The following is a 24,028-nucleotide window of genomic DNA, read 5'->3' on the forward strand; positions in this document are numbered from 1 at the left end:
GATTGTTTGAATGCAAATAACGTAGGTATTATACGTATACAACAACTATCATGTTATAGAAATCCTAATAAAACTGTTAGTCTACGCCCATTCATTCACTCACGTGGCTACTCGGTGTTCACAGTGCTCATGCATGTCTCTGTGCTATTCTGTTCTGTTAAAGGGACTGTCTACTGTTTAGAACATGTCTGGATTGCGCTTGGAATGAGAACATTGTGTGCTACATTGACGGAAATGAGCATGCTTTCATTCTATAAACAAGGATTTAAAATGCCTTTCTAGCTTCAAAGGCAAGTGTAGCTTCGTGAACCCTTGTCAGGTGTTGTGTGCTCCTGTCATTTTATTTAACTGCATTCAGAAAAGTAAAATTTAAAAGAATGTAATTGTTGGGAACATGTCATGACGATGAAGGCAAGTCTGGTCACCAGCCATCTTGCCTGTGTGAACATTTCACCTTCAAGCAGTGTGAGTGGGGGAACTGTAGGCATACTAGTGATGTGACTCAGTGCAGTTAGCATATTTCAGCTGATTGTTAAAGGGAAACTAACAGAAAATATCGAGCTAGATCGATAAATTGGGCATCTAGAAGTCGATCATCTGTGTGCAAATGTGTCGCTTTAATGCGTAGAAACTTTCCGCCGAAGATGCTGTTGCTGCTCATCAGTTTGAACCGCCTGTGCCAAAATGGAGTTGACATAATCTCCACGTGACCTCCCTCTGTGGTGCTCTCTGTCAATCGGCTGGCGCTGACCCCACAGGAGAGGCACCATAGTCCACGACAGGTGGTGCGACTGACTTTCTCTTTTCGTCATTACAGAAGTCTAATATTTAAATCTAGTTGGAGTTAATATTTTCATTTGGTGTTCCTTTTTAAATGCTTTATAGCTAAAACATAGCAGCCGACACACCACATATTGTTTCACACCCTATCCCAAGCAACAGATATCCCTGTGAAGTCTCTACAACAATTTACTGGCATAAAAGGGGCATGTAAATGTATTAGAGTATACATGAAAAGTCAAGTGTTAGTGATTGTAAGCTGTGGAAGATGTACCAGCTCGTGGTGATCTTATCGGATTGTCGTGTGACAAAGTTGATTCAGCAGTAAGACACACTTGCTGAAAATGTTCTTGTTCTTACCGGGGGGTATTCTGTAAGTGTCCACCTAGTGGACATGCCCATTTCGTCTGCTGCAGAAGTGCTGATCGGCTGGGGGTGCCTTTCTCCTTCTCATGCATACCCCAGCCCAGCCAATCAGGACTTCACTAGCAGATGAAACGGACATGTCCACTTGGTGGACACTTACAGAATACCCCCCCCCCCCCCCCCAGAAGTGATGCTCCAAGGGTGAATTGGTTTAAGAATCATTGTGCATTCTTTCAAAACACTGTATTTATTTATTAGGAAGGAAGGGCTTGATTAATAATGGATAAAATAAGCTGAAAAGTCTGCTTTTTTGAATTCTGCATGAGTAGTACAAGGATTTCAATATAGTATTTTTGAGTAACTGACCTATTTCTGTGGAGAGAAAGTGCTTGGGAACTCACCATGTTTAGAGTTTTGTCCTTTGGGAATGGTATGTACTAATCCTCTGTTGGCTCAGGGAGCATGCCACTGGAAGCATTTCTAAAAACGGGCTTAGTAGACGCAAGTAGAATGTTTTTAGAACTACCCTTCCTTGCTGTAGAGGCCTCGACCATTGATTCTCTCTTTGTTCCTCATACATTTCCAGTGGCGGTTTTGCATGCTTTGATGAGAATCCCTTTGTTGTTTGTATTGCTGCTGCCTACTTGCGTTCTGCAGGCAGGACACGTCAAATCGTCACAGCTACTGGCTGACCTGAAAATAAGAGCATGCAAGCTTTTGTTTGAATTTCAAGCGGTCTTTGTAGCGTACTTTGCAAACACAGTTGTATTACCTATGTGCCCTACTTGTTTGTTTACAATGCCCGAACTCGTTAAGCGTACGTCGAATAACCATGCTAAACTGGAAAGCGCAAGCAAGCGAAATTGTAGGCTCCCTGATTTGTCTACAGGAATAATGTGGGTGAGATGCACCGAATGAATGCAGGGGGGACAGCTGACAACTGAGTTTATTTCTGGATTAACATACACAGCTATGTGATGTGCCAGTCTTGTGCTCCATTATACTCAGCATCTTCTCATCTGAGGCGAGTTGCTTTCCTTTTGCAGTTCCATTATACGTCCAAAGGAGACTCGCTGGTTCTGGGTTTTTGTATGACCATTGTTGTATCCTTATCTTTTGTGTCTATCTCTCCAGTTCTTCTAGTTTAGACTGCTGTCATGCCACAGCTGTTCTCTGTGGTGTTTCCACATGCTCCCATCTTGCAGACATACTACTACAGTAGAACCCCGCTCTTACGTTCGCGGGTGCTGCGTTTTGCCGGCTGTTACGTCATTTTCAGCCGGTCCCGGCACAGCTCCCGTAGAACCCAATGCATTGGTAACCCCGCTGTTACGTTGCAACTGCGGGAGCATCATACGTTGCGAACTGCCACCCCGCGCCGGCCTAAGTGGCCATTTCGGCTTTTCATGTCGCTTGGCTTGGTTGCTTGACAATGGCATTGACTGCCCAAAGTGCCGGGGGCGACACTTATGACGTATTTTCGGTTTCCGCCAGCAAAAGTATGGCCTTTGAGATCCGTATTTGCTATCTAAAGATAGTGTCTATGACGTGTTGCAGCCCTAAAATTGGTTTTGGCTCATAGATGTTTCGTATAAAGTCTAAGGGTGATAACGCCGTCGCCGCGCACTGTATGCTGTATGTGCGAGTGAAGCGTGCGAGGGGAGCAGATGACTGCGTCTAAATCTCGGGTGCGAAAGAAAGAAAAGCATGGAGGAAGCGCACCTTCTTCCGTTGCGCTCGAGGCACCGGCGAGGGCGGAGGGATAGCGGGCAGCGTTGTGCTCTGGCATCAACTGCGTACTGCGCGGGTCGTATATTGAAAGCGATCTGCGTTGTGGGCAGAGTCTACGCAGTAGTGTAGGTGCATCGGCGGCTTGTAGCTTTGTGCGGGCTGTGTGTTTTCGCGCTCAGTTTGCATTGAAGCGATAGACAACAGCACAAAGGTCACTTTGCTTGCTTCTGCAGCGGCGCTTAAATTCCTCACGCCAGCGTTTGACAGCACGTGTCCGCGCTCATCGAGTGTGATGTGTTCATGTTTGCCTGTGGGCGTTGACACCATGCTTGTTAATATAGTTAATAAGCGAATGTTTACAAGTTTATACGGACAATAAAATTACTGTTCTTACTTTGTATAGCTGTCTACAAATTTTCTATCGCAATCGATACTTCGGCTGTCGGGCGAAACTACGACTTTTTTTCACACGTAAGAATTAAAATAATATTGTGTGCAGTTCAACACTACTCCCATTTCTCAATTTTTCCTGTTTCCCGGCTCTTACGTTTTTTAGTGCGATAGTAATTATATGGACACTCAAAGAGGATTTCTGCTGTTGCCGTCGTCGTGAGGTTCCGTATGACATCAATGGCGATGAAATCGTCGCTGCGCGCCGGACTCGGTATGTGCGAGTGCGCAAGGGACGTGCGCTTTCACGGGGAGCGAACACACGGCGGAGAACAAACGCGCGTTCTGCGCCATGCTCCCTGAAGGGCTGCAGAATTAAGCTTCTCTTTCCTCCTTTACAATCACCATATATATATATATATATATATATATATATATATATATATATATATACACACACACACATAGAGCAAACGCGACTTCTTCCATCGCGCGAAAGGCTGTGGGGGGACGGGAGGGAGGGAGGGAAGGGAGGCGACGTTTAGCTGCGGCACCAAATGCGTATTTATATAGAAGCGTTGCGAGGCGAGAAGGTGATAAAGACTTCCGACTCTGCTCGACGAGTTTCCTGTTCTGATCTCATCGAAAACCCCCGAGCCACTCCCAGAGGCACCGGCAACAGTCACTTGCGCCGCGCTCGTTCGGTGCAAACGCGGGCAAAACGTCGACGGCGTCAACAACAGTTCTGCGCGTTGCTGGTGCTGCTGCATGTCCAAGTTCTTATACAGCTGATATAACAGCTATCCTTACTCCGTATAGCTCTCTACTAAGTTGCTATCGCAATTGATGCTTCGCCTTTCGGGTGAAACTGCGACATTTTTTTTTTTTACTGTACCGTGAAAAACGTATCAGCGGGGTTCTACTGTATATATATTTTCGGAGAACACAGCTCAAAGTGCCTTGTGTCTACTTTTTGTTGATTCTGTAGTCCCTTGCCCAGACTGAGTCATTTTCGTAAGCACAATGTTCTTTGGAGGAGCTTATGGGGCATCTTCATTCCCTCTTATTCTCAACTTCTTGTAGTGTGAATCACAGGAGGTTGAATTTTCTGCTGAATCCTCTCCAGTCATTACTTTAGCTGGAATGCAGCTGGTCATTCAGGTGTTGTGTAGGCGTGCAAAAGTTTCACATATACTGCCTGTGGTCATTCATACTCTCAAGCTGGCATTGATTTAGCTCTTGAATGTGCCTACAAAGTTTTCAGCTGCATCATTTGTCGCTGGATGATTTGGTGATGAAAATATTTTTCACCTGAGCACAAAGTCACAAAACTGTGAATGTGAACTGGCTGCTGTTGTTGGTCACCATTCTCCTTGAAAGCCCAAATCTTGCAAATATTTTGTGAAGCACTTTGACAGTTACTGCTGATGTAGTTGCTGACATCTGGATTATTTCTTGCAATTTTGAGTGTACATCGATCAAAAAAAGAAATGTTGCTCCATGAAATGGTCCCACGCAATAAGCAACTTGGAATGTGCCCGTTTTAGGATATTCCCACAGGTAAAACAGTACCCGAGGACCTTCCTTTTTCTTTTCTTGACATGGTATGCGATTGTTCAGTGTCTTGATTTAGCTTAGGCCACCATATGTAATATCTAGCTAGTCCTTTCATTTTGGTCATTCCAACGTGCCCATTCCAGTCACTCTCATTCCACATAATACATAACCAAGGTTGATGGTTAGCTCTTCTGAAGTACAACTCAAGTTCTTATGAGTCAACATGTTCCAGCCGTCCTTTCATAATTAACCATAGCACCTTCAACAAAGTCTTGTCCCGTCTCATATCTGTGCTAAATTGTTTGTGGGTCAGAGGTAGTAGTACTTGATGTGTGCATGTAATTTCATCAATATTTTCATTTTCTGCATTGATTTTTTGTGGCAATGGATAGTCTGGACAGTATTTAGGGTCTCATCTCCCGAGACATACATTATCTCGGTCATATCCTGACAAGGAGCACATTGCTGTGTTCAAGCAGTTGCTGTGCTTGACATACTCTTGGATGTGTACAGGAGGCTTGGGGTTTATTAACACGGTAAATTTTCATTCATATAGATACCAATGAACTTTCTTAATGCCTTGGACTTTGCTCAAAGCTTCCTTATCAATTTGAGAAAAGTTTGACTCACGGTGGATTCCCACAGTGAATTCGGAGCAGCCGGCCAACTCCATGATCGATCACCCCATTCTGGCACAGATCAACACCTTCTAATTCACGATTGGAACAATCCATGCCACTGGAGCACAGAGTGAGAGTGGAAGTTCTCTACCGATCCAGTTACTCAAGATATCCTGCAGGTGGTCATCTGCTTCCGCTGTTCATTGCCAGTGCCAACGAAAACATGTTTGTTTAATGCCCGCTCATAAGCAGTGGCTTTAGCGTTGCTGTCTTTGTCTGATTAATTGCATGTATCAGAACTTGAGATATCAGAGTCAGAGCTGTCACTATTGAGCAGCAAGAAGGTGATGCCGCGCGCTACGACAAGTTGTCCATGGTGTCCGCCATTAGTACCATGAAATTCACGACTACCATGGCGCCACCAAGCATGGTGAGCAGTAAAAGAATGAAGATGCCTGCATGAAGAAAATACTATGTTGAACAGAGTTCCGGTCCACTCCGCTGGTTTTTACGGAGCAGCTTCATATTTACGGAGCAGCATTTACTTACGGAGCAGGTCTTTCATATTTCCAGGTGTCGTGGTGTGCAGGATTGCCTCCACATTCTTGGGACTAGGGCTGCAGTCAACCAAGCATTCAATGGAGTCTTTCAAGAAGCAATACTTTTCCTTTCTTCAAGCTCTTTCATTGCAGATTTTGCAAGTGCTGTTCACCTCTTCCACTGACAACTATGTCCCAATCTTTATTTCCTCAATGCCTCGTTATAAAATGGCATACTTGAAATCAGTGCGATAAATGGCAACAGCACGAAGAGAAGGACAAGCGCTGACTAAACCCAACCTTACTGCACGCTGGACTGAAGGAAAGCCTGGTAGGGCCCCTTATGTATTGAAAACTCATCATGAGGCGTTTCCCATTCTTCATATAATGGTATTTGGAAGCAGTAATGCTTGCAATTGCGCCTACGAAAATTTAGCACACAATCTACAAAATGCAGAATCTACAAAAAGGACAGGCGCTAGTAGCCATACTTTGTAGTGCCTGTCCCTTTTGTGTCCATTTGTGCTTTTTGTAGATTCTGTGCTAAAACAGTATTAAGTATGGATTACCAACTAGCCCGAACCAATGCTTAACTTGCCTTCATCACCAGGCATTACTACTTGCTGGTTGTTAAACGTGTGATTACAATTCCTTCTTCCTCCGGTTGACTGAGTTTATCTTCTGTCTTGAGGAGTAAGGAACATATACTGAGCTCTTTCATATTTAGGCTGAACGTATTCTTTGATGCAGAGCTTTGCCTTGACAATTTTTGGGTTCTCCACGCCCATCTCTGAATAGTCCTTTGTAATTTTCCAGCATAGCTTCAAGGTTTATCTTATGTGCCTTGTTATGACTGTACTTGATGCCAGTCTACATTAACATCTTGGAGCCTTGCTCCTTTAGTATATTGGAACTCTGCCAACTTTCACCATGTAGAGGTTATAGCATTGCCCATTGTAGGAAATTGCAACATTGGCTTTTCCTTCCAGTATTGTTGGCTTACTTTTGTATGGCTTGAGTGTGGTCCCAGCTGACTCGTGTCATTCCACGTTGTGGAGATAGCCTAGGGTGTGATCGCGCGTGCGAACAGCTCACTTTTCCGTTCCTTCGCTTGCTCTCTTTGGATTGATCATAATTGTGATTGCGTCAGCGGCCGTCAGAGACAGCGGGGCGGTACCGCAGATTTCCCACTTTGTGATGTACCAGTCAAACCGAACGTGCGGAAAGCGAACTGTTTGTGCGATCGCAGCCCTGTATACATCTTTGTGTTAATTACCGGAGACCTCATGGCAAAGTCTGACTTTTCTTGAAATCTGTGCACCTACTGTTATATTTGTTTGGGAAAGCTCTTTGTGGTGAATGCATAGAATGGCTGTCATCTTCATGCATTGATTTGCAGTTTGTGGAGTGAGAGGAGCAGTATTTTTTTCGGTGAATAATGGCTACCTTTGCATGCCAATTGAAAATGTATTCTTCCTGCACCTATGATGAATCTTGTACTTACAACGACCAAAATTCTCGTTATGTTCTGCCTTGCAATTGAGCTTTCTCTTCTCTTTGACGACTTGCCTTCTTACTGCTTTGTCCCTTGCTCATTCTCTCATTGCAGCTCCTCGACATCTCTTATGGCTAGTAGCGCTGTCGCAAACTCTGCTGCCAACTTGAAGGCCAGTCAATGTTTCGTTAGAAGTTGTTTTAGAATGCTAGCATCTCTTATGCGATCGACTAAATTGTATCAAAGGCTGGTATCTAGAGAGTCACAAAACTTGCACTTCACTGACGTTTACTTCAGCATAATCCACTGTGGTTTTGTTCATGAACTGCTTTCCATGGTGAAATTTCTCTCTCCGTGGTCTTGTTGGGTCTTGGTTCAACATAGTTTCACACCAATTGCAGGTTTGCTCATATGCTTGGATTTGTGTCAAATCCTCATTTGTGATTTATATCATAGGATTTGCTCATAGACAATGGCTTGTCTGAAGCTGCCAGGTTGCATATCCACCCGTATGTTCCATGTCCAACAACAGTAAGAAAGGCCTGGCTTACTTTTCCTTTATTATGTCATTATGGCAGGAAAGTTGTTAACAACTCCAGTCATTCCGTGTATGATGTTTACCAATTGTCCCAATTCACGAGATGCCACAGCTTAGCTTTGGGTATGGCACTCACAGTTGTGCAGTTCCACCTTTCTTCTGTTGCTGTGATGTCTTCTTAATGCAAATCACTTCAGTTGCATTTCACACCATCCAATGCCATCCTCATTGCCAGTTGAGGTGTAGCATATGGGTTTATTTCTAGGTTTGGATATCATCATCATCATCAGCCTATATTTTATGTCCACTGCAGGACGAAGGCCTCTCCCTGCGATCTCCAATTACCCCTGTATTGCGCTAGCGTATTCCAACTTGCGCCTGCAAATTTCCTAACTTCGTCACCCCATCTGGTTTTCTGCCGACCTCGACTGCGCTTACCTTCTCTTGGTATCCATTCTGTAACCCTAATGGTCCATCGGTTATCCATCCTACGCATTACATGTCCTGCCCAGCTCCATTTCTTCCTCTTAATGTCAACTAGAACATCGGCTATCCCCGTTTGTTCTCTGATCCACACCGCTCTCTTCCTGTCTCTTAACGTTAGTCCTAAGATTTTTCATTTCATTGCTCTTTGTGCGGTCCTTGTTCTCGAGCTTGGATATACAGCTACGTTATGTGCCAGTCTTGTTGATTTTATTGTCAGGTAGGAACTGTTGCTGGTCCTCAAACTGCATGCCAGGTCAAAGTGCAGTGGACGGTGTTCTCTCTTGTGTTTCTCCGTTGGATATATACCCCAGCATGTGTTTATGGCAGCATCATCTAACAAACAGGCGGGTTCAATTGCCATCTTCAAAATGCATTGGAGGTGAAACCATCCCTTCTGAATTGACAGGAAGCCATTGTCTCTCACAGTCTCTATCAGCAATGGAATGTCACAAGCACACGTTGAGGGACAAAGCAGCAACAAGGCCTATGATTCTTGCATCATATGGACGTTGCTGAAGTGGCAGCACTAACCTCTCATTGTGGTCACGTCTGGTGACTCCTTAATCTTTGCCACCTTATGCAGTTCTGCGCCTGCTTTGGTTCTATGGTGACTGTGTATGGTTCTTCCATGCAGGTACATCAAAACTCCCACTCCAAGGAGCGGCCCTATGCGTGCCGCGTCTGTGAGAAGCGTTTCAACGCGGCCTCCACATTGTATGCTCACATGAAGATCCACACGGGAGAGCGGCCCTACGCGTGCACCATCTGCAACCGCTCCTTCACGTTCAACAACACACTGGTGCGGCACATTCGCACCCACACGGGTGAGAAGCCATACAAGTGCGAACTTTGCCCACTGCGTTTTTCCACTGCTTCCAACTTGTCTTCGCATCGCAAGAAGCACTCGCAGGAACGACAGTTTCACTGCGAGATCTGCCCGCAGGAGTTTTCTACTGCAACGGCGCTGGCCTCCCACGTCAAGACCCACACGGGTGAGCATGCCCACCAATGTGAAGTGTGCTCCCGAGGATTCGCCAAGTTTGCTGGCCTGCAAGCACACATGCGCAAGCACACCGGAGAGCGGGCCTTCTACTGCTCCGAGTGTGGCAAGGGATTCACGCGCAAGCTGCACCTCAAGCAACACGTGGCCTCTGAGCACGAGCCAGCGCGACCTGTGGCAACATGTGAAGTGTGTCAGCGTGACTTTGTCAATGTCGAGTCTCTCCAGGTGCACATGAAGACGCACAATGTGTCCAGGGGGACGAGTGCAATTGTTGTCTACATAAACAAAAAGTGAGCCGGTTTAGCTGGTTAACAAGTGCGACTGTTAAACATTGTAGTTCTGTTGTGCCCTATGGGAGTGATTGCCTTTGACACTGAATTGTGCAGCCTTTTCCAGAATAAATGTTAGCAGAGCATGCCTGCTACAGGCATGCTCTGGTTGCATGCACACATTGTCTAACTGTGGCTATTTATGGGGCAAAATTGTGATGAGTGTAGTAGCTTACCACACAGTGCCCAGTAGAAGAAATACAATACTGGTTGTTTAGACAACACAGAATTTAAAAATATCGCCTATGGCAGATAGCATAATTCTAGTCATTTAGCTGAATTACTCAGAGGCAAACATTACTTGCACAAGAAATCAAAATGCATATTCAACTAATTAAAAAATAACTAATTACTTGATGGTACATATCGCAATTTACAAATTTAGCTGGTGAGGCTGCAAGGCGTATCCATTTGGAACAAATTTTCAGGAGAACACTAGATTAGAGATATTCATTCCTGAAGTGTGCGACAAAATATGTGGGTGTTCCAGTGACTTTTGTGCTTCAATGCATAAAACGGCAATTTGTTAATTAAGTATGTATATAAGCCATGTGTATAAACATGTTCACTGACAGGATTAAAGGGTTGGTAATTTGTGCTTCATCCTTCCTTGTCATAGTCGTTCATATTGATACATCCATTGAAGAAGGTCGAAACACAGTCGTCCTGACAAAGATAACGACGAAGAGACTCGCACGTAAGCTGTTAGCTAAATTGGCCAGCATTTCAATCTGCTGTGTAAATACATTGTATAAAGTCTGTGTCATCAGCGCTTCATTCGAGTAACAATATTTTCAGTGTTAAACTCAGTGCAACGTAATTATGGAGGTGCACCGACTAGCCCTGTTCATCGGCCTACTGAAGAATAGTGCATTTTTATGCAAGTTTCATGGCGCATATCGCGAAATTCCTGCAATCCTTAGAAGTCGTTCCAAGTGGATATGCCTTGCAAACTTACCGGATACAATTCTTAAACTGCATTATGTGCTGTAAAGTTATTAAGAAGTTAGTGTGTTTTGTTAATTAGTTGATTATGCATTTGGATTTTTGCATGCGACTAATGTCCACCATTTTGAGTAATCCAGCTGAAGGACTAAATTACGCCATTTTCCACAGGTGATTGTTAAATATTCTGTATGGTTTAAAGAGAAAAGAACACCCTGCATATTGGCCAAGTCTAGTCTAGTTTACTGGTTTGATTGTCCATCTTGAAATCAACATTCAAAATTCCAGTATTATGTGCCCATTCCAACTTCATTGCGGAATCTCAGGCTGCAGTGGCGCACCGACGGGGGGGGGGGGGGGGTCGGGGGTTGTAACCCCCCCCTGAGGCCGACTTAACCCCCCTCTTTTGTTTAACCCCTTTTCTTTCCTTGCGCATTTGAGTACTGCAACTAAGATGTAAGACGCGCAATCGTCTGCACACTCACAAAAAGCGCATTTTTTGACAATTTCCCGTGAACAAATTGAAATTAGTGCTATACAGATGGTATTGGCAAACTGTCAACCCCCCCCCCTAGGAGAGATCCTGGGTACGCTACTAGCAGGCTGTCATTTCATTCCGTATGTTTAATAGTGCTAAATTATTCTGCATCAATCCAACTCCGGAGTTGCCACTCTGTTCCAGAGTAGTGTCAAGAACGTGATCTGTTTGTCTGTGCCTTTTGTTCAGTAATAATGACTTAAATATGCAGTCATAGCTACTAATCAAACAAATGTATTCTTGACAAGCACGTCATCAAGGGATAAAAATGCTCTCCTCGCACATCTCGTGGTTCTAAGTGTGTCGACATGGCCAACATGATTTCAGCTAAGCTGACGGCATGATGCTGAACATCGTGGCGGCTTTCAGGACCACAACGTCCCTACGTTCACTCAACGTTCAGGTTACTGACCTATACTAGTGGGGAATTAATACATGCCTAAGCAGAGAGAGTTTGATACAGTGGGAGTTTTGATGGGTGCAACTTTTGGCCGAATGCAGGTAAAGAAGAGACACATGAAGTGTTTCTCTCCTTTTGTCCTCGTTTTTCATGCACTACCTATATCATGGAATGCCAACTCGTCCAAAGTGTTCTGCTTATGCAACTTTGTTTTGCTATTCTTGCAGAGTGGTAGACAGCTGCTTCTGAATAACTGCAATAGTTCAATTTTGAGGAGGGCTGCCTTACGACATAGAAAAAACAAAACATATATGTATGTGTATATATATAAACTGCAATAGATTTTGTGAGCAGTGCCTTGGAAGGATGGCCATCAGGGCAAGTTGGTAGGGTGTTATGCTACAGATTGGTTAAAGTCTTAACACTGCAAAGACATCTTTATTTCTTTTTTGTGTCGCTGTCGTTCAGATTCCTAGAAACCTGCATGATGAATGGCGTTAATGTAAATCCTGAATCTCAACAAAAATTCTGCTTATTCATGACCTTTATTGGTCTTATAGCAAATACACTACCATTGAAGCTAGTTGTGCCCTTGGATATCTACTATGTAACTTGCATTTGGCTCCCATTCTTGCAACACCACTAGCCTATATATAACCCTTGTTTTTACCGAACCCTGGAGTTTGGCACTTCCATCTAATTAGCCCAGTGAAATTTAGCATGCAGTAAACAGCTGCAGAGAATGCCAAGCCCCACGAGCACATGCTTGCTCGTGCATGGCGTCAGCATTGTTCCTGCAATTTCGGGCCACCAGTTTCTGGTTGTGCAATCTATTGGCAGAGCAGAACAGTCACTCGCACGACTTGGCAATTGCGATACTCATGCCGAGATGGTGACACGAGTTGCTAACTTCCGCCTTGCCCCAAGAGAATGGGGAGCAAAGCTTGCCTTACCATGGAAACTCTGATCCGTGGACAGATAAGTTTGCTAGAAACATGTTTTCCTTGTTAACAGGGAGAGGGCGACTGTTGTGGGTGTTCTCGCAGGCTACACTCGTTCATCAGATATCATCATTCTAATGGATAAAGACATGCCGAGCATCTCGGTAGTCGTGCACAACCACTTCGGATTGCTGCATAAAAATCATCGCAATTCAGTGCACAACATATAGCACTCCTCTCAAAGTTCTTTTTTTCCTTGAAGAAAAAATTATACATCATGCGACCAACGACTGCGTTTTCTCTGAGGAGGTGAAACTGGCAATTATATAAAATAAAAAGTTTCATGTGCACATTTGCAAGAATAAAATTTGGGTGATCTAGGAACTTGGATTCTTGGTACTTGGGTGCAGTTGAGGTTTATCTTCAGAGTAACTAATTTATTATTTGCTTTTGTATAATGCTGAAATGTAAGATTTTTATAAATATATATTTTAAATGTTTTATGGTAGGTACTATAGTCACTTTTCATGCATCCACCATTGATATATTACCAGAAATGTATATTTTCAAGCTGTTCAGTTGAAACGTAAATAAAATAATAAATTCGAGAAAGACTGCATAAAGTAGCCAGGACACAGACACACCATTATCACTCAACTCGATAGCACTACTGATGCCATGAAAGATGTATCGTTGCCAGTTGGTGTAAATGCTGCTCAACGGCCATTGTTGCGCTTAACTTCTCACATTTTTCAACGGTGGGCCTCTTTGATTACCTGTCCTTGAGAGTCGCGGACTGTCCAAGATGCTGCATACACTATGCTCATTGGCTGAAAGCACCGCCTCGGACGGTTCGGGACTGTCAGGGACAGATAATAGAGGAGGTCCAGTGTTCGTTGGCGCCCACTGGACCTTTTGCCGTTATCCCATGCAAAAAGCTGAATTGGTGTCACTATTTGGTTGCTGAAGGCTTGCTTTTGCTGGTACCTTCTGCGCCAACACTTTTGACTTGGAATGTCATGAAAAAAAAGTTTCGCTCCACTGTGATACCAAAATTGTTTTTGTGATTGCACAGGATTCAAAAGCTTTTTTCCTTTATTTATGTAGTGGCGTCCATCACCAAAGTAGTGAATTTGTCCGGTTTCCAGTAATACATTCTTGAAATTCGTAAAAATCTATTTCCAATAAAAGCACTGCAACTGTGTCGTAATGAAAGCAGTATGAAGTCACCACAAAAGATCTTGGCGGCAATTTTTGCTTGTTTACTTCCGTGTGTGACAGACGGATGAATGGAGGTCCGCACATTGGTTCAGTGAAATGATTGCACGGTGTAACACCGAAAGGGCGCGCCACACAGAAACACCTTCTCTTATACCCATCGCCTCTCCTCCTCGCACCCAGCACGGCCTCGTATTGGTTGCCTCCTCCCCCAGCGCGATTCTCCTCCTCTGCTGGTCACGTGACCTGTGTGACACCGGTGGATGGACGGACGGCGCAGCCTCGACCTACAACAGTTCCGCTGTTAAAAAAGAATGGCAGGGACTGAGTATCAGAAGGGCTATCATGGCCATGACCGGTGTGGCATGTCAATCTATGACAGACGAAGAAATTTATGAACAAAAAAAAGCCGGCAGATCCCACACCCTGTGGGAATCAATGTTATGCGAAGCAGTGTGCGGGCAGGGGAGCCTACCAAGTTAAGGAAACGAACATGAGAGCACCAAGACGTAGGCGGCTCTTTCATGACCTACATGACACGCATGTCATGACATTCAAGTCATGAGTCCTCAGGAGTCTCTTTAACTACACCTAAGAGACCTTAAGGTGAAAGAATTAGTCATGCTCATGACTAGGACTTCGACCATCAACCTTTAGCCTTTTCCTTTATTTAGTACCACATCCGAACCCACTTAATTGGTTTTTGAGTGTTAATCTTTTTTCGCCGAGTCATGGTCATGACTGTGACTTCTACCACAATCCTTTAGCGTTTCCTTCACTTAGTGCCCACGTCTGAACCCATTTCAGTGGTTTTTCAGTATTAATATTTTTTTCACTGAGTCATTGTCATTTTTGCTGCGTAATGCTCATGACCATCATCCTTTAGTGTTTCCTTTACTTAGTGCCAACGCCCGAACCCTTCCAGTGGTTTTTGAGTGTTAATCTTTTTTGCTGAGTCATTGTCATTTTTGCTGAGTCATGGTAATGACTATGACTTCTACCAGCATCTTTTAGTGTTTCCTTCACTTAGTACCCACGTCGGAACCCAATTCAGTGGTTTTTGAGTGTTAATCTTTTTCGCTGGGTTATTGTCGTGACCTATCACTTATGTTCGTCATACTATGCCAATTTTGGTACCTACCAAGTTAACGAAACGACCATGAGAGCACCAAGATGTAGGCGGCTGTTTCATGACCTACATGACATGCATGTCATGACACATCGTTTATGTTCGTCATATACTCTTGTCATAGTATGCCAATTTAGGTACATACCAAGTTAATGAAACGACCATGAGAGCACAAAGACGTAGGCAGCTAGATGGATAGATAGATACTGTCAAAGTAGCAAATGTTCACCAAGAAATGCTTCGCATTTAATGCAGAAATGGGAGAAAAGGGTGTCAGAAAAACCAGCTGCTAAGAAGCATGAAAAGCCACTGAACCAATATGCCCCCCCCCCCCCCCAAAAAAAAAAGAAAAAAAAAACAAAAAAACCCTGGGGTGGCCTGTGTAGCAGTCAGAAAAATAAAACTTGGCAGTCAAAGGGATAAAAGGTTAAACAAAAATAGCTTCAAATAAATTCCACCTGCTCAATATATAAAACATGCACTGATAGAGGCACCCAGCCCTTCATTTTTGATGAACTGCTACAATGTGAAATTGCTGCCTCTTTGTATGCTTTATTGTACTTCAAGTTTACAATATGTTTCTGGGGAAAAAAAAAAAGGGGCTGAAATAATTGGTGAGAAAATATGCATGTTGACTAATACAGGGTGTTAATTTTTAAGTTTTATGGAATTTTTAGAAATCACATATGGCAGGTAGCATAATTTGTATCATTGAGCTGGGTTATTCGATGAGGCAGACATAAGTAGCACGAGAAATCGAAACGCATGTTCAACTAATTAACAAAATTTCACTAATTAACTTCTTAGTTAATTACTTCACGACACATATTTCAATTTACAAATTGTAGCCGGTGATCTTGTCAGGTGTATCCACTTGGCATGAATTTCCAGAACGATGTCAGTTTGAAGATATGCGCTATCAAACTCGCCGTAAAAATGCACTGTTGTTCCAGTTACTTTTTTACCAAAATGCTGTTTTATACATTGAAGCACAAAAGTAACTGGAATGCCCATATATTTCGTTCCACACTTTAGGAAAAGTTATCTTGAAACTGGTGTCATCCTCGCTCACCGGCTACAATTCGTAAATTGCGATATGTGTCGTAAATTAATTAACTAAGAAGTTCATTAGTAAATTTTGTTAATTAGTTGAATATGTGTTTCGATTTCTCGTGCTACTAATGTCCACCTCTTCGAATGACCCAGCTAAACGATAATAATTATGCTACCTGCCACAGGTCATTTTTAAGAAGTCCGTAAAACTTAAAAATGAACACCCTGTATATCAACAATAGATGGCTGAGTACCTACCGTGAGAAATTATTTATAAATATGTTGTTTTAAAAATGGTATATCTTGCATGTGATAAAAAAAAGACAATAAATAAATTGCATAACAATGACTCCAGCCGCACCCACGTATTAGGAAACTAACTTCCTAAATTACACAAAGAATTATTCTTAGAAGTGTGCATATGAAACTTTATTTTACATTTACATTTAGTTAATTGGTAGTTACACCTTTAGGGAGAAAATTCACTAGGTCACAGAAATAATTGTTTCTTCCAAAAAGAGAACGAGAACTTTGTATTGAAGGAATCTGGAGTATTTGAGTGCAATGACTGGGATGTTTGGCATGGAATGACCTCATGGACATTCTAGGGACAGATGAAAGTACGCACACTTGACTAATGGTTTATTATACATGTAGCAAACATATGCGAAGTAGGAGAGAGTGAACATGCATGCTAATTCCCCTGGTTGGGATAAGTGGCACGACCACAAGCGTTGTCTGCAGGCATAACAACATAAAATTTTGCATGGAGGCTATATTCCACACTATCTGAAGTTATAGGCTTTTTTATGCACTCCTCAATTCCATTGCAGTTGGTCTTTAATACAAATAAATGCATATCTTGTGATGTGTTCAAACGAGGCATCTGCTTAGTATTAAATGATTGCTCCCTACCTAAAGCAGTGCATGGTCAGGAGAACTTGAAAATGAGAAAAAAGAAAAGTGTCTAAATAAAGAACAAAAGCAACAACAAAAGTTGGATGATTACAAAAATCTCACAGCAAGTTTCTTCAAATATGACTGCATTTGTTCAGTGTCCAAACAATTGAGACGCACAGAAATGTGGAGACGATCGACAATGGAGGGATGTCTCTGGAGCAAAGGTCGAAACGTTGGCCCCAGAGATGCTCCTTGTTCGACCAATGTTGATGTGTGAATTCTAACCTTAATACTTGGAAGACATCTTCTATTACACTTGCAGACCTTCTATAACATGTGCTCTCTATTATGGATAGGTGTTTTGCCTTGTGACGTCTGCGTCTATCAGAAACAATTTTCGTCTCTCTCTCAGTAAAAATAATGCTCCAACTTACAAAGTAGGTTTGAGATACAAGCATCATTTTGCCCTGATAAACAAAATAGCACCACTTTTTCATTCTCCAATAATGTAAAATATATGATCTGAAGATTAATGCCACTATTCATATATTATTCACTTTCTGGTAAATCAGGGTGCTGATAACTAAAACTAAAATTTGCATTTACGAAGAGTTTGAATACACACAAGTTGACTACAATGAACTAGTTAAGCCAATATTTTGCTGGCAGTGTAAGAAATGCTGATCATTAATCATGAATTTATTATGGAACCATGTTTAACAGAAATTCAGATTCTAGTAAAAGGCAAGACAATTTTCTGTGCCAGAGCTCACGCAGCTCTCAAATTTATATGCAAAACTGACGGATAGGCAGTTGAACTTCACTCCATGTGCACTGTAGCAGGCAATTTATTGCAAGAACTGGGCATATCATCATAGCTTGGTACTTAAAGGTAAGGATGAACAGTGCACTGATGACACAATGCTTGAGCAAAAATCTGCACTGATTTAAACAGGAATATTTAACAGTTATCTGTCGGGTTAGGAAGAAGTGGGTAAATTCGAACTAAGAAGTATAATGGCCTACCCATTGTTTCAGAGTTGGGTTTTTATTTCACATTTGCAGTGGCCTGTTCGAATGTGCTCATGAAAGTGCATGGCAGGCGTTCAGGGGAGCTCTCGCAGTACAGTAAATGGTGTCAGCATGATAAAAATAACCTACGATGCTATTTAACATAACGCCTACCCGTGAACAGCTAACTATAGCTATACAGCTGCGACGTCACCGCTTAGAAATACTTCATTGTTACAGTGGATTCATTAACTGAAGCTGGCTATCTACACAAGGCTTTACATGTGGAAGTTAATTTCTCTCAATGAAACATGCATGAAATTTAGTTTCAGAAACTTTTGCTAGTTCAAATAGTATTCTTTTTAACAAAGTGAATGCTGCTGGAACAGCTACGAACTGAGAAACAGGCAATGACCACCAAATGTAAAGCACTTGCTCCACCTCAAATTCTCCACACATGGTGCACTGTTCAAACTTTGCATTGAACAATGTCACGAAATGTCATATAGCACAGTCACATGGCTGGGTTGCTGCACATCTCGTGTGAGTTGCTCACTGCTAAAGCAGAACTTGTTATGCGATAACCACACGTCAGCAGCTTGATGTCGTTTGCCTCTTTAATTACTTGATGTGATACATGCGTATGTATGCTTTTGATTAAAAGGAATGACAATCCCCGAGTAAGTAGCGTTTTTCCGAGATATTCCTGAATCCTGACAAGGGAAAGCTGCTTTACGTTCGCCCACCGCCATCTGTGTAACGGGAACCCAGATGGGTTTGAATATTTTGAATGCTAAGGGGCGTCAAGGACATATGCGTTCCATCGACGAAACTCGCGCTGAAGACCACTGCACGTCGCAGTTTCATTACGCGCAGTCGAATCCCTGTTCTCCTGTCACCGGCGACGCTGGGAGGCCAGCTTACCTTTGTGCGACACCGTTGAACAGCCAGAACACAACGCGCACAAATGTTGTCGTTGTTGCGTTCTAGTGAGACGTTAAATGTCGTATTCTTAAGTTCGCTTTTCTTCGTTTACCCATTTAAAGTGAACGTATCTTGAGAAACTTCTGGTGACTTGGCCACTTGGCTATTTGTCTGGCTTATAATTAGCGTGCGCGGAGACTAGCGACAGCAAAGTAGTAAATAAAACAAGATTAATATTGAACAATTATTTCCTCGTATAAGTGCACAGCCTTTTGTATTACATTTCCCAGATGGTCATTTATGTGTTCTATCGTCTGCTACCAATTCAGTGTTCCAACATGGACGGCTCCGCAGCAGCATCCTCAAGGCGGCTTTCATTCTCTGAACAAAACACTGCACACTTTTTGGTTTTAGACCTCGCTGGAGGTTGGGATAAGTACCTGAAGCTTATATGTGACACACTCACCAAAGTTATCGCACTTGCGCTAAACTTGCGTGAGGGATCACCGCGCATTACCACGATGGGAGTGTTCATTTTAACAGACCGCGTAGAATGCGTGTTCTCTTTCCAATATCTAAAAACAAGTATACGAACGTTAACTTCCGCGCTGTCTGCTCTAGTCTCTCGCAACGAGTTTGCTGGGTGTGACGACGATTCTCTCGGTACTTTGTTGTCCGACCTGGCCGCTTACGTTGGAGCGCAGTACAAGGACTACTACAAGGTAAGAAGAAAATACCTTACTGACTGTACATTATTTGAGAATGCATGTATGCCATTCGCAACGCATTCGACCAATAAGAGGAGGTAATCGTAAATGGTAAACAAAATTAACTACATTTAGTTAGAGTGACCTAGAATTGGTTCTAGTACACTCTAATTTAGTTATCTGGCTTTCAGTAACCCAGTGAACCACAAATATCCATTGGATGTACCACAAAAGACCAAATATCCAAGACATTTAACGACGTCCAGTTTACATCTATAGTACGTTCGACTGGTACGTGGCAGTCAAAGGTCATCCAGAGGACGTCGAATGTCCTTATGATTTGGACATCTCTTGCACATTCAAAGCTCTCGTGCATTGATCGTACATAGTGCGTTATGAGTACAGATGCACGCACTATGCCGCAGAAATACAAGCAAATTGTCTCTAATGCCTAACAATGGGAAGCTAGGGGAGCAAAAGCATTTAATTAATTATTTTGCAATTTAGCACGACCTTTGCTCGCACTGTTGGAGGACACCGCGCGTAAAAGCCAATACTTTCGCCATTTTTTCGCTATGCTTTCGGTCTGGGTTACGTCATTTTCTTTCTCATACAAAGATGCTTTATTTTTCAGTTATATCTATTAGTACACTGTTGAAAATACGTAACCTTTAACTTGCTGATGTATTACGACAATTTATAAAGAAAAAAAGAAGCTTGAACCAGCTTGAACTCGCAATAGCTCTGACTTCGCGTCGCCACTGATATCAATTCAGCAACACGCGCCTCGATGCAAGTGCGCAGCAATGTTCCGGGCGTGAGCAGCGTGTGCTTTATTTGTGTCTTTTCGACTTTTGTGCGGTTTACCATGGCCCAAGTACGTGTATACTAGGCAGAACTGTACAGTTGCGTGCTGAAATTTCGAGCTGTGCTTCTGACTGCTATTTGCGGTACGTTTGTTCGCCTTGCGGAGCGCTTACGGGAATACTCGGGAGGCAATGTTTTGATGGTTAATTTTCGCACATGTTTGTATCGCTTGGTTTCCTGCGTTCCTCTTCCAAGTGTCATGGATATTTCTCATTTGCAATGCCTATCTCTAAGTCTCTGGCAGCATTATGTTATTGGCACTTTTGTGATCTGAGAAGCTGCCTGACCAAGTTGCCTATCAAGATGAACATTCCATCTCTGGATTCTGCTTGCGTGGAATTTATTTCACCATATATTTTTCAATGCAGCTAGAAAGTACTGGCTTTCTATCTTGAATCCGGTGGCCCCAGAAGCAAGTGCTGGCAAGCAGGCCATGCGCTTTTGGTCATTAATTAGTATGTTATACTACCTCTTACTAATCAGTTTTATTCTTTTTAATTATAATTGTGGCAGCACTGTGCCTGCTAGTCATTTTGTGCCTACTCGTTACTTGTGTTTTAATGAAGTTTAATTTTCAAGAATCTGTTTTTGATTACGTTTTTTTTTCTTTTAGATCCGCGTTTAACCTGTTTGTATACAGCGAGAACATGTAATGAATAATTTCATACATGTGCGTGGCTGGGGGCCGATCATTTTTGTAATAAAGCTTTATCAGTTGTATAAATAAAAAAGTAACATTGGTATGACATTGTGAGTTTCACTGGTGTGCTTTACCTAGTGCTTACTGAACTCACTATTTTTCATTTATCCATTGCAGGATTTGCAATGATGCATAATGATCAAAATGCGGATTTACGGTTTTGTTAGCACAGTTTTCGCATTTTGATGAGCGCTAGAACTATATATAAAAGTTGACAGTCACTTTAGCGAACACTGAAGAGGATGAAGGCAGAAGCCTGCGCACTCACGAAGCATTAATTAAATTATTTGTCATTCTCATTTGCATGCGTTGTTACTTCTATTGTTTTCTCCTACCAAAGTTGTGGGCTCGAGTGCCCCAATTAACTTCGTCATAATTAACACCAATGGTTGCGGGCTCTACTCCCACCAAAGGTCGAGGGTTTGAGTGCCTTATTTGTATCTTAATTAACTTTGCCTTAACACCAAAAGTCGTGGGTTTGACTTCCACCAAAGGTCGAGTGTTCGAGTGCCTTAATTAACTCTGCCCTAATTAACTTGCCTTAAGTAACTACCCTCTAATGAACACCCAAGGTAGTGGGTTCGACTCTACCTTCACCATGTCAATTGGAATCCAACTTGGAGATAATTTGGAGATGTGGCCGATTCGCCCATCTCTCCAAGTGGTTTTGACTCCCAACAAAGGCCGTGGGTTAGAGTGCCTCAATTAACTCCATCTTAATGAACTATGCCTTAATTTGCTTCGACCTAATTAACACCAAAGGTCGAAGGTTCAATCCCCAATTTTGGTGCCATTAAATTTTGGTGCTGCAACGCTGGACATCGGATTTTTCGACCATTGAGCCATCTAAGGATTTCACCTTAATAAGTGTTGCAATTTATATTTTCACATTCACACGTTTACACGTTAACAAAACATTTCAAGCAAAGTCACCAGCTACATGCCGACAATGGGTGTAACTGTGCCATTAGTGTGCCTCAGCACACTAACCATGCACATGACGTAGGGTACGTGTTGTGTTCGCTCTCTCTGATGGAGAGGTGTGTGATACTACACAACTGCATATTGTTTTACGAGGATATGCAGTTATGGTGACACTGGTTTAATAATAAATTGTTTTGCCTAAATCGAGACAAAAAAATCGTAAATTCTTGTGAAAAAAGAAAGTATGGCAATTTTATTAACATAAACCTGTTCTGTTTTCTAGCGTTTGTTGTTTCTCGCTTTTCCTGTAATTTCACTAACATTTTCTGTTCATAGCTTTTCCCGTCATTTAACAGAAAACGTTTGATACTCCCTTCTGGGAGTACCTTTCACTCCCCTCGTGATGCATGCACGCACGCATGCAGCTTTCCGATACGAAAGAGTCAAATGCTCACGCTGCACAGAACATGTGACAAGTCACCTGGCGACAAGATACCCGAGGCACAACATGCGACACATATGCGCATAAACTCTGCCAGTATTTGTAGCCATGCTCCGAGTGGCATCATTCGCCCAGCGACGAGTTGTATCTTTTTATGTTATATTTATCCGCTTATACTTGCGTGGCTGATGAAGCTACACATAAATGCTAATTTAGGATAATCAGGAGACGAACAAATTGATGACAAAATTGTCACTTTATCGTATATGCCGGGTGATCAAGGTTCATAATCACTCGTGGCAGATAGCATAATTCCATTCCTTGATCTGGAATATTCAAAGAGGCGGGCATTACTTGCACGAGAAGCCGAAACACATATTCAACAAATTAACGGAAATATGCATGTGCAAACCGTTTTTTTGCCTACCTGGGCCACTGGGTTGTCTCTCATGGTCGAATGGGCTGCTGTGCACAGGGTTTGAAACAACCAACTTGGCTCGCTGTGCGCCGCTCTTGAACGAACCTCTTTCACGCCGACATGGGAGATGCGGCACTGGGTATGTGCCACTTTGATTTGGTTCACTGGACCCTTGTGCCGCTCTTCAACGAACGTCTCGCCAACACTGGGGGTGCGGCCAGCGAGGGGACGTTCGCAGGCACTGGCGCGTCACGCTTCTTGGAGACCACGCGCGGACTTCCCGGCAGCGCCACCAGATGGTGTAGCATGTCCAGAAAGGGAAACAAGTGTGCAGGCAAACGAGTCCCGCTTCCGGGGAAGGGAAGCAACCGGTGATGATCATTTAATGGCATCTCCTTTGAAACGGAGCGTCACCTAGCCTGCTCTATTTAATCAGGTATGCTATACATGTTATTTATCTGGCATTTTTGTTTACATCTCCTCAATCCTTTATTTTTCCTTCAAAATCTACCTTGTACCGCTACCTATGACGGCAAGAGATCCGGTCGTATAAATCGCAGCCCTGCTTTTCTTCCACCAATGCTTTAAACGTCTCTTGCTAATTTCGTCTGCTGACCAATTGATGCTCCCGCCCACTTTAAATCAAGGAGCTTCTGGAAGAACCGTACGTTACGTACGGTTCTCACTAGGTGAATCCCTTTGCATTCTATTAGGATGTGCTGAGTGGTCTCCGGATTTTTACTGCAGCGTACACATGCCTCATCTAGTTCCGAATATTTGCTCCGGTATGTTTTGGTCCTTAGGCAACCGGCACGAGCCTCAAATAGCAAGGCACTGCCCTTTGTGTTGTACAGATTTCCCTTCTAATTTCTTTCGTCTCATTCTTCAAAATGTCTATGGTCCTTTTTGTTGACATCCTTTGCACCCTGTCTCTGTTTCTCTTACTTTATTTCTGATGACTCCTGGCTTTCCATTTAATGTTTCAATTACCCTGTACTTGGCTGCCAACTTTCTTGGCCTCTTCCTTCATTCTGTGTCCACGCTTTTCAGGTACAGATACTTGTGCACTTTAGCAGC

At 42.9% G+C, this 24,028-nt stretch overlaps 1 protein-coding gene and 2 long non-coding RNA genes across 3 annotated transcripts in view; 2 read left to right on the forward strand and 1 right to left on the reverse strand.

The window, feature by feature from the left end:
* Positions 1–9,954, forward strand: part of LOC119440801 (zinc finger protein 629) — a 48,997-nt gene extending 39,043 nt beyond the window's left edge. Inside the window, exon 6 of the mRNA XM_049663059.1 lies at positions 9,137–9,954. Within this exon, the coding sequence (XP_049519016.1) occupies positions 9,137–9,799 (663 nt within the window). The 3' untranslated portion in view covers positions 9,800–9,954. The remainder of the gene's footprint in view (positions 1–9,136) is intronic.
* Positions 9,955–13,813: 3,859 nt separating this feature from the next.
* On the reverse strand, positions 13,814–19,319 carry LOC125943359 (uncharacterized). The gene is made up of 2 exons (XR_007465770.1): positions 18,894–19,319; positions 13,814–14,177 (listed from the first exon to the last, which is right to left on the reverse strand). It is a non-coding gene; the product is annotated as an uncharacterized LOC125943359 (long non-coding RNA).
* Positions 19,320–20,392: 1,073 nt separating this feature from the next.
* Positions 20,393–21,466, forward strand: LOC125943362 (uncharacterized). Its single transcript, XR_007465776.1, has 2 exons — positions 20,393–20,922; positions 21,081–21,466. It is a non-coding gene; the product is annotated as an uncharacterized LOC125943362 (long non-coding RNA).
* The last annotated feature ends 2,562 nt before the right edge of the window (positions 21,467–24,028 follow it).

The sequence above is a fragment of the Dermacentor silvarum genome, chromosome 2 (genome assembly GCF_013339745.2).
Source record: "Dermacentor silvarum isolate Dsil-2018 chromosome 2, BIME_Dsil_1.4, whole genome shotgun sequence".
NCBI lineage: Eukaryota > Metazoa > Arthropoda > Arachnida > Ixodida > Ixodidae > Dermacentor > Dermacentor silvarum.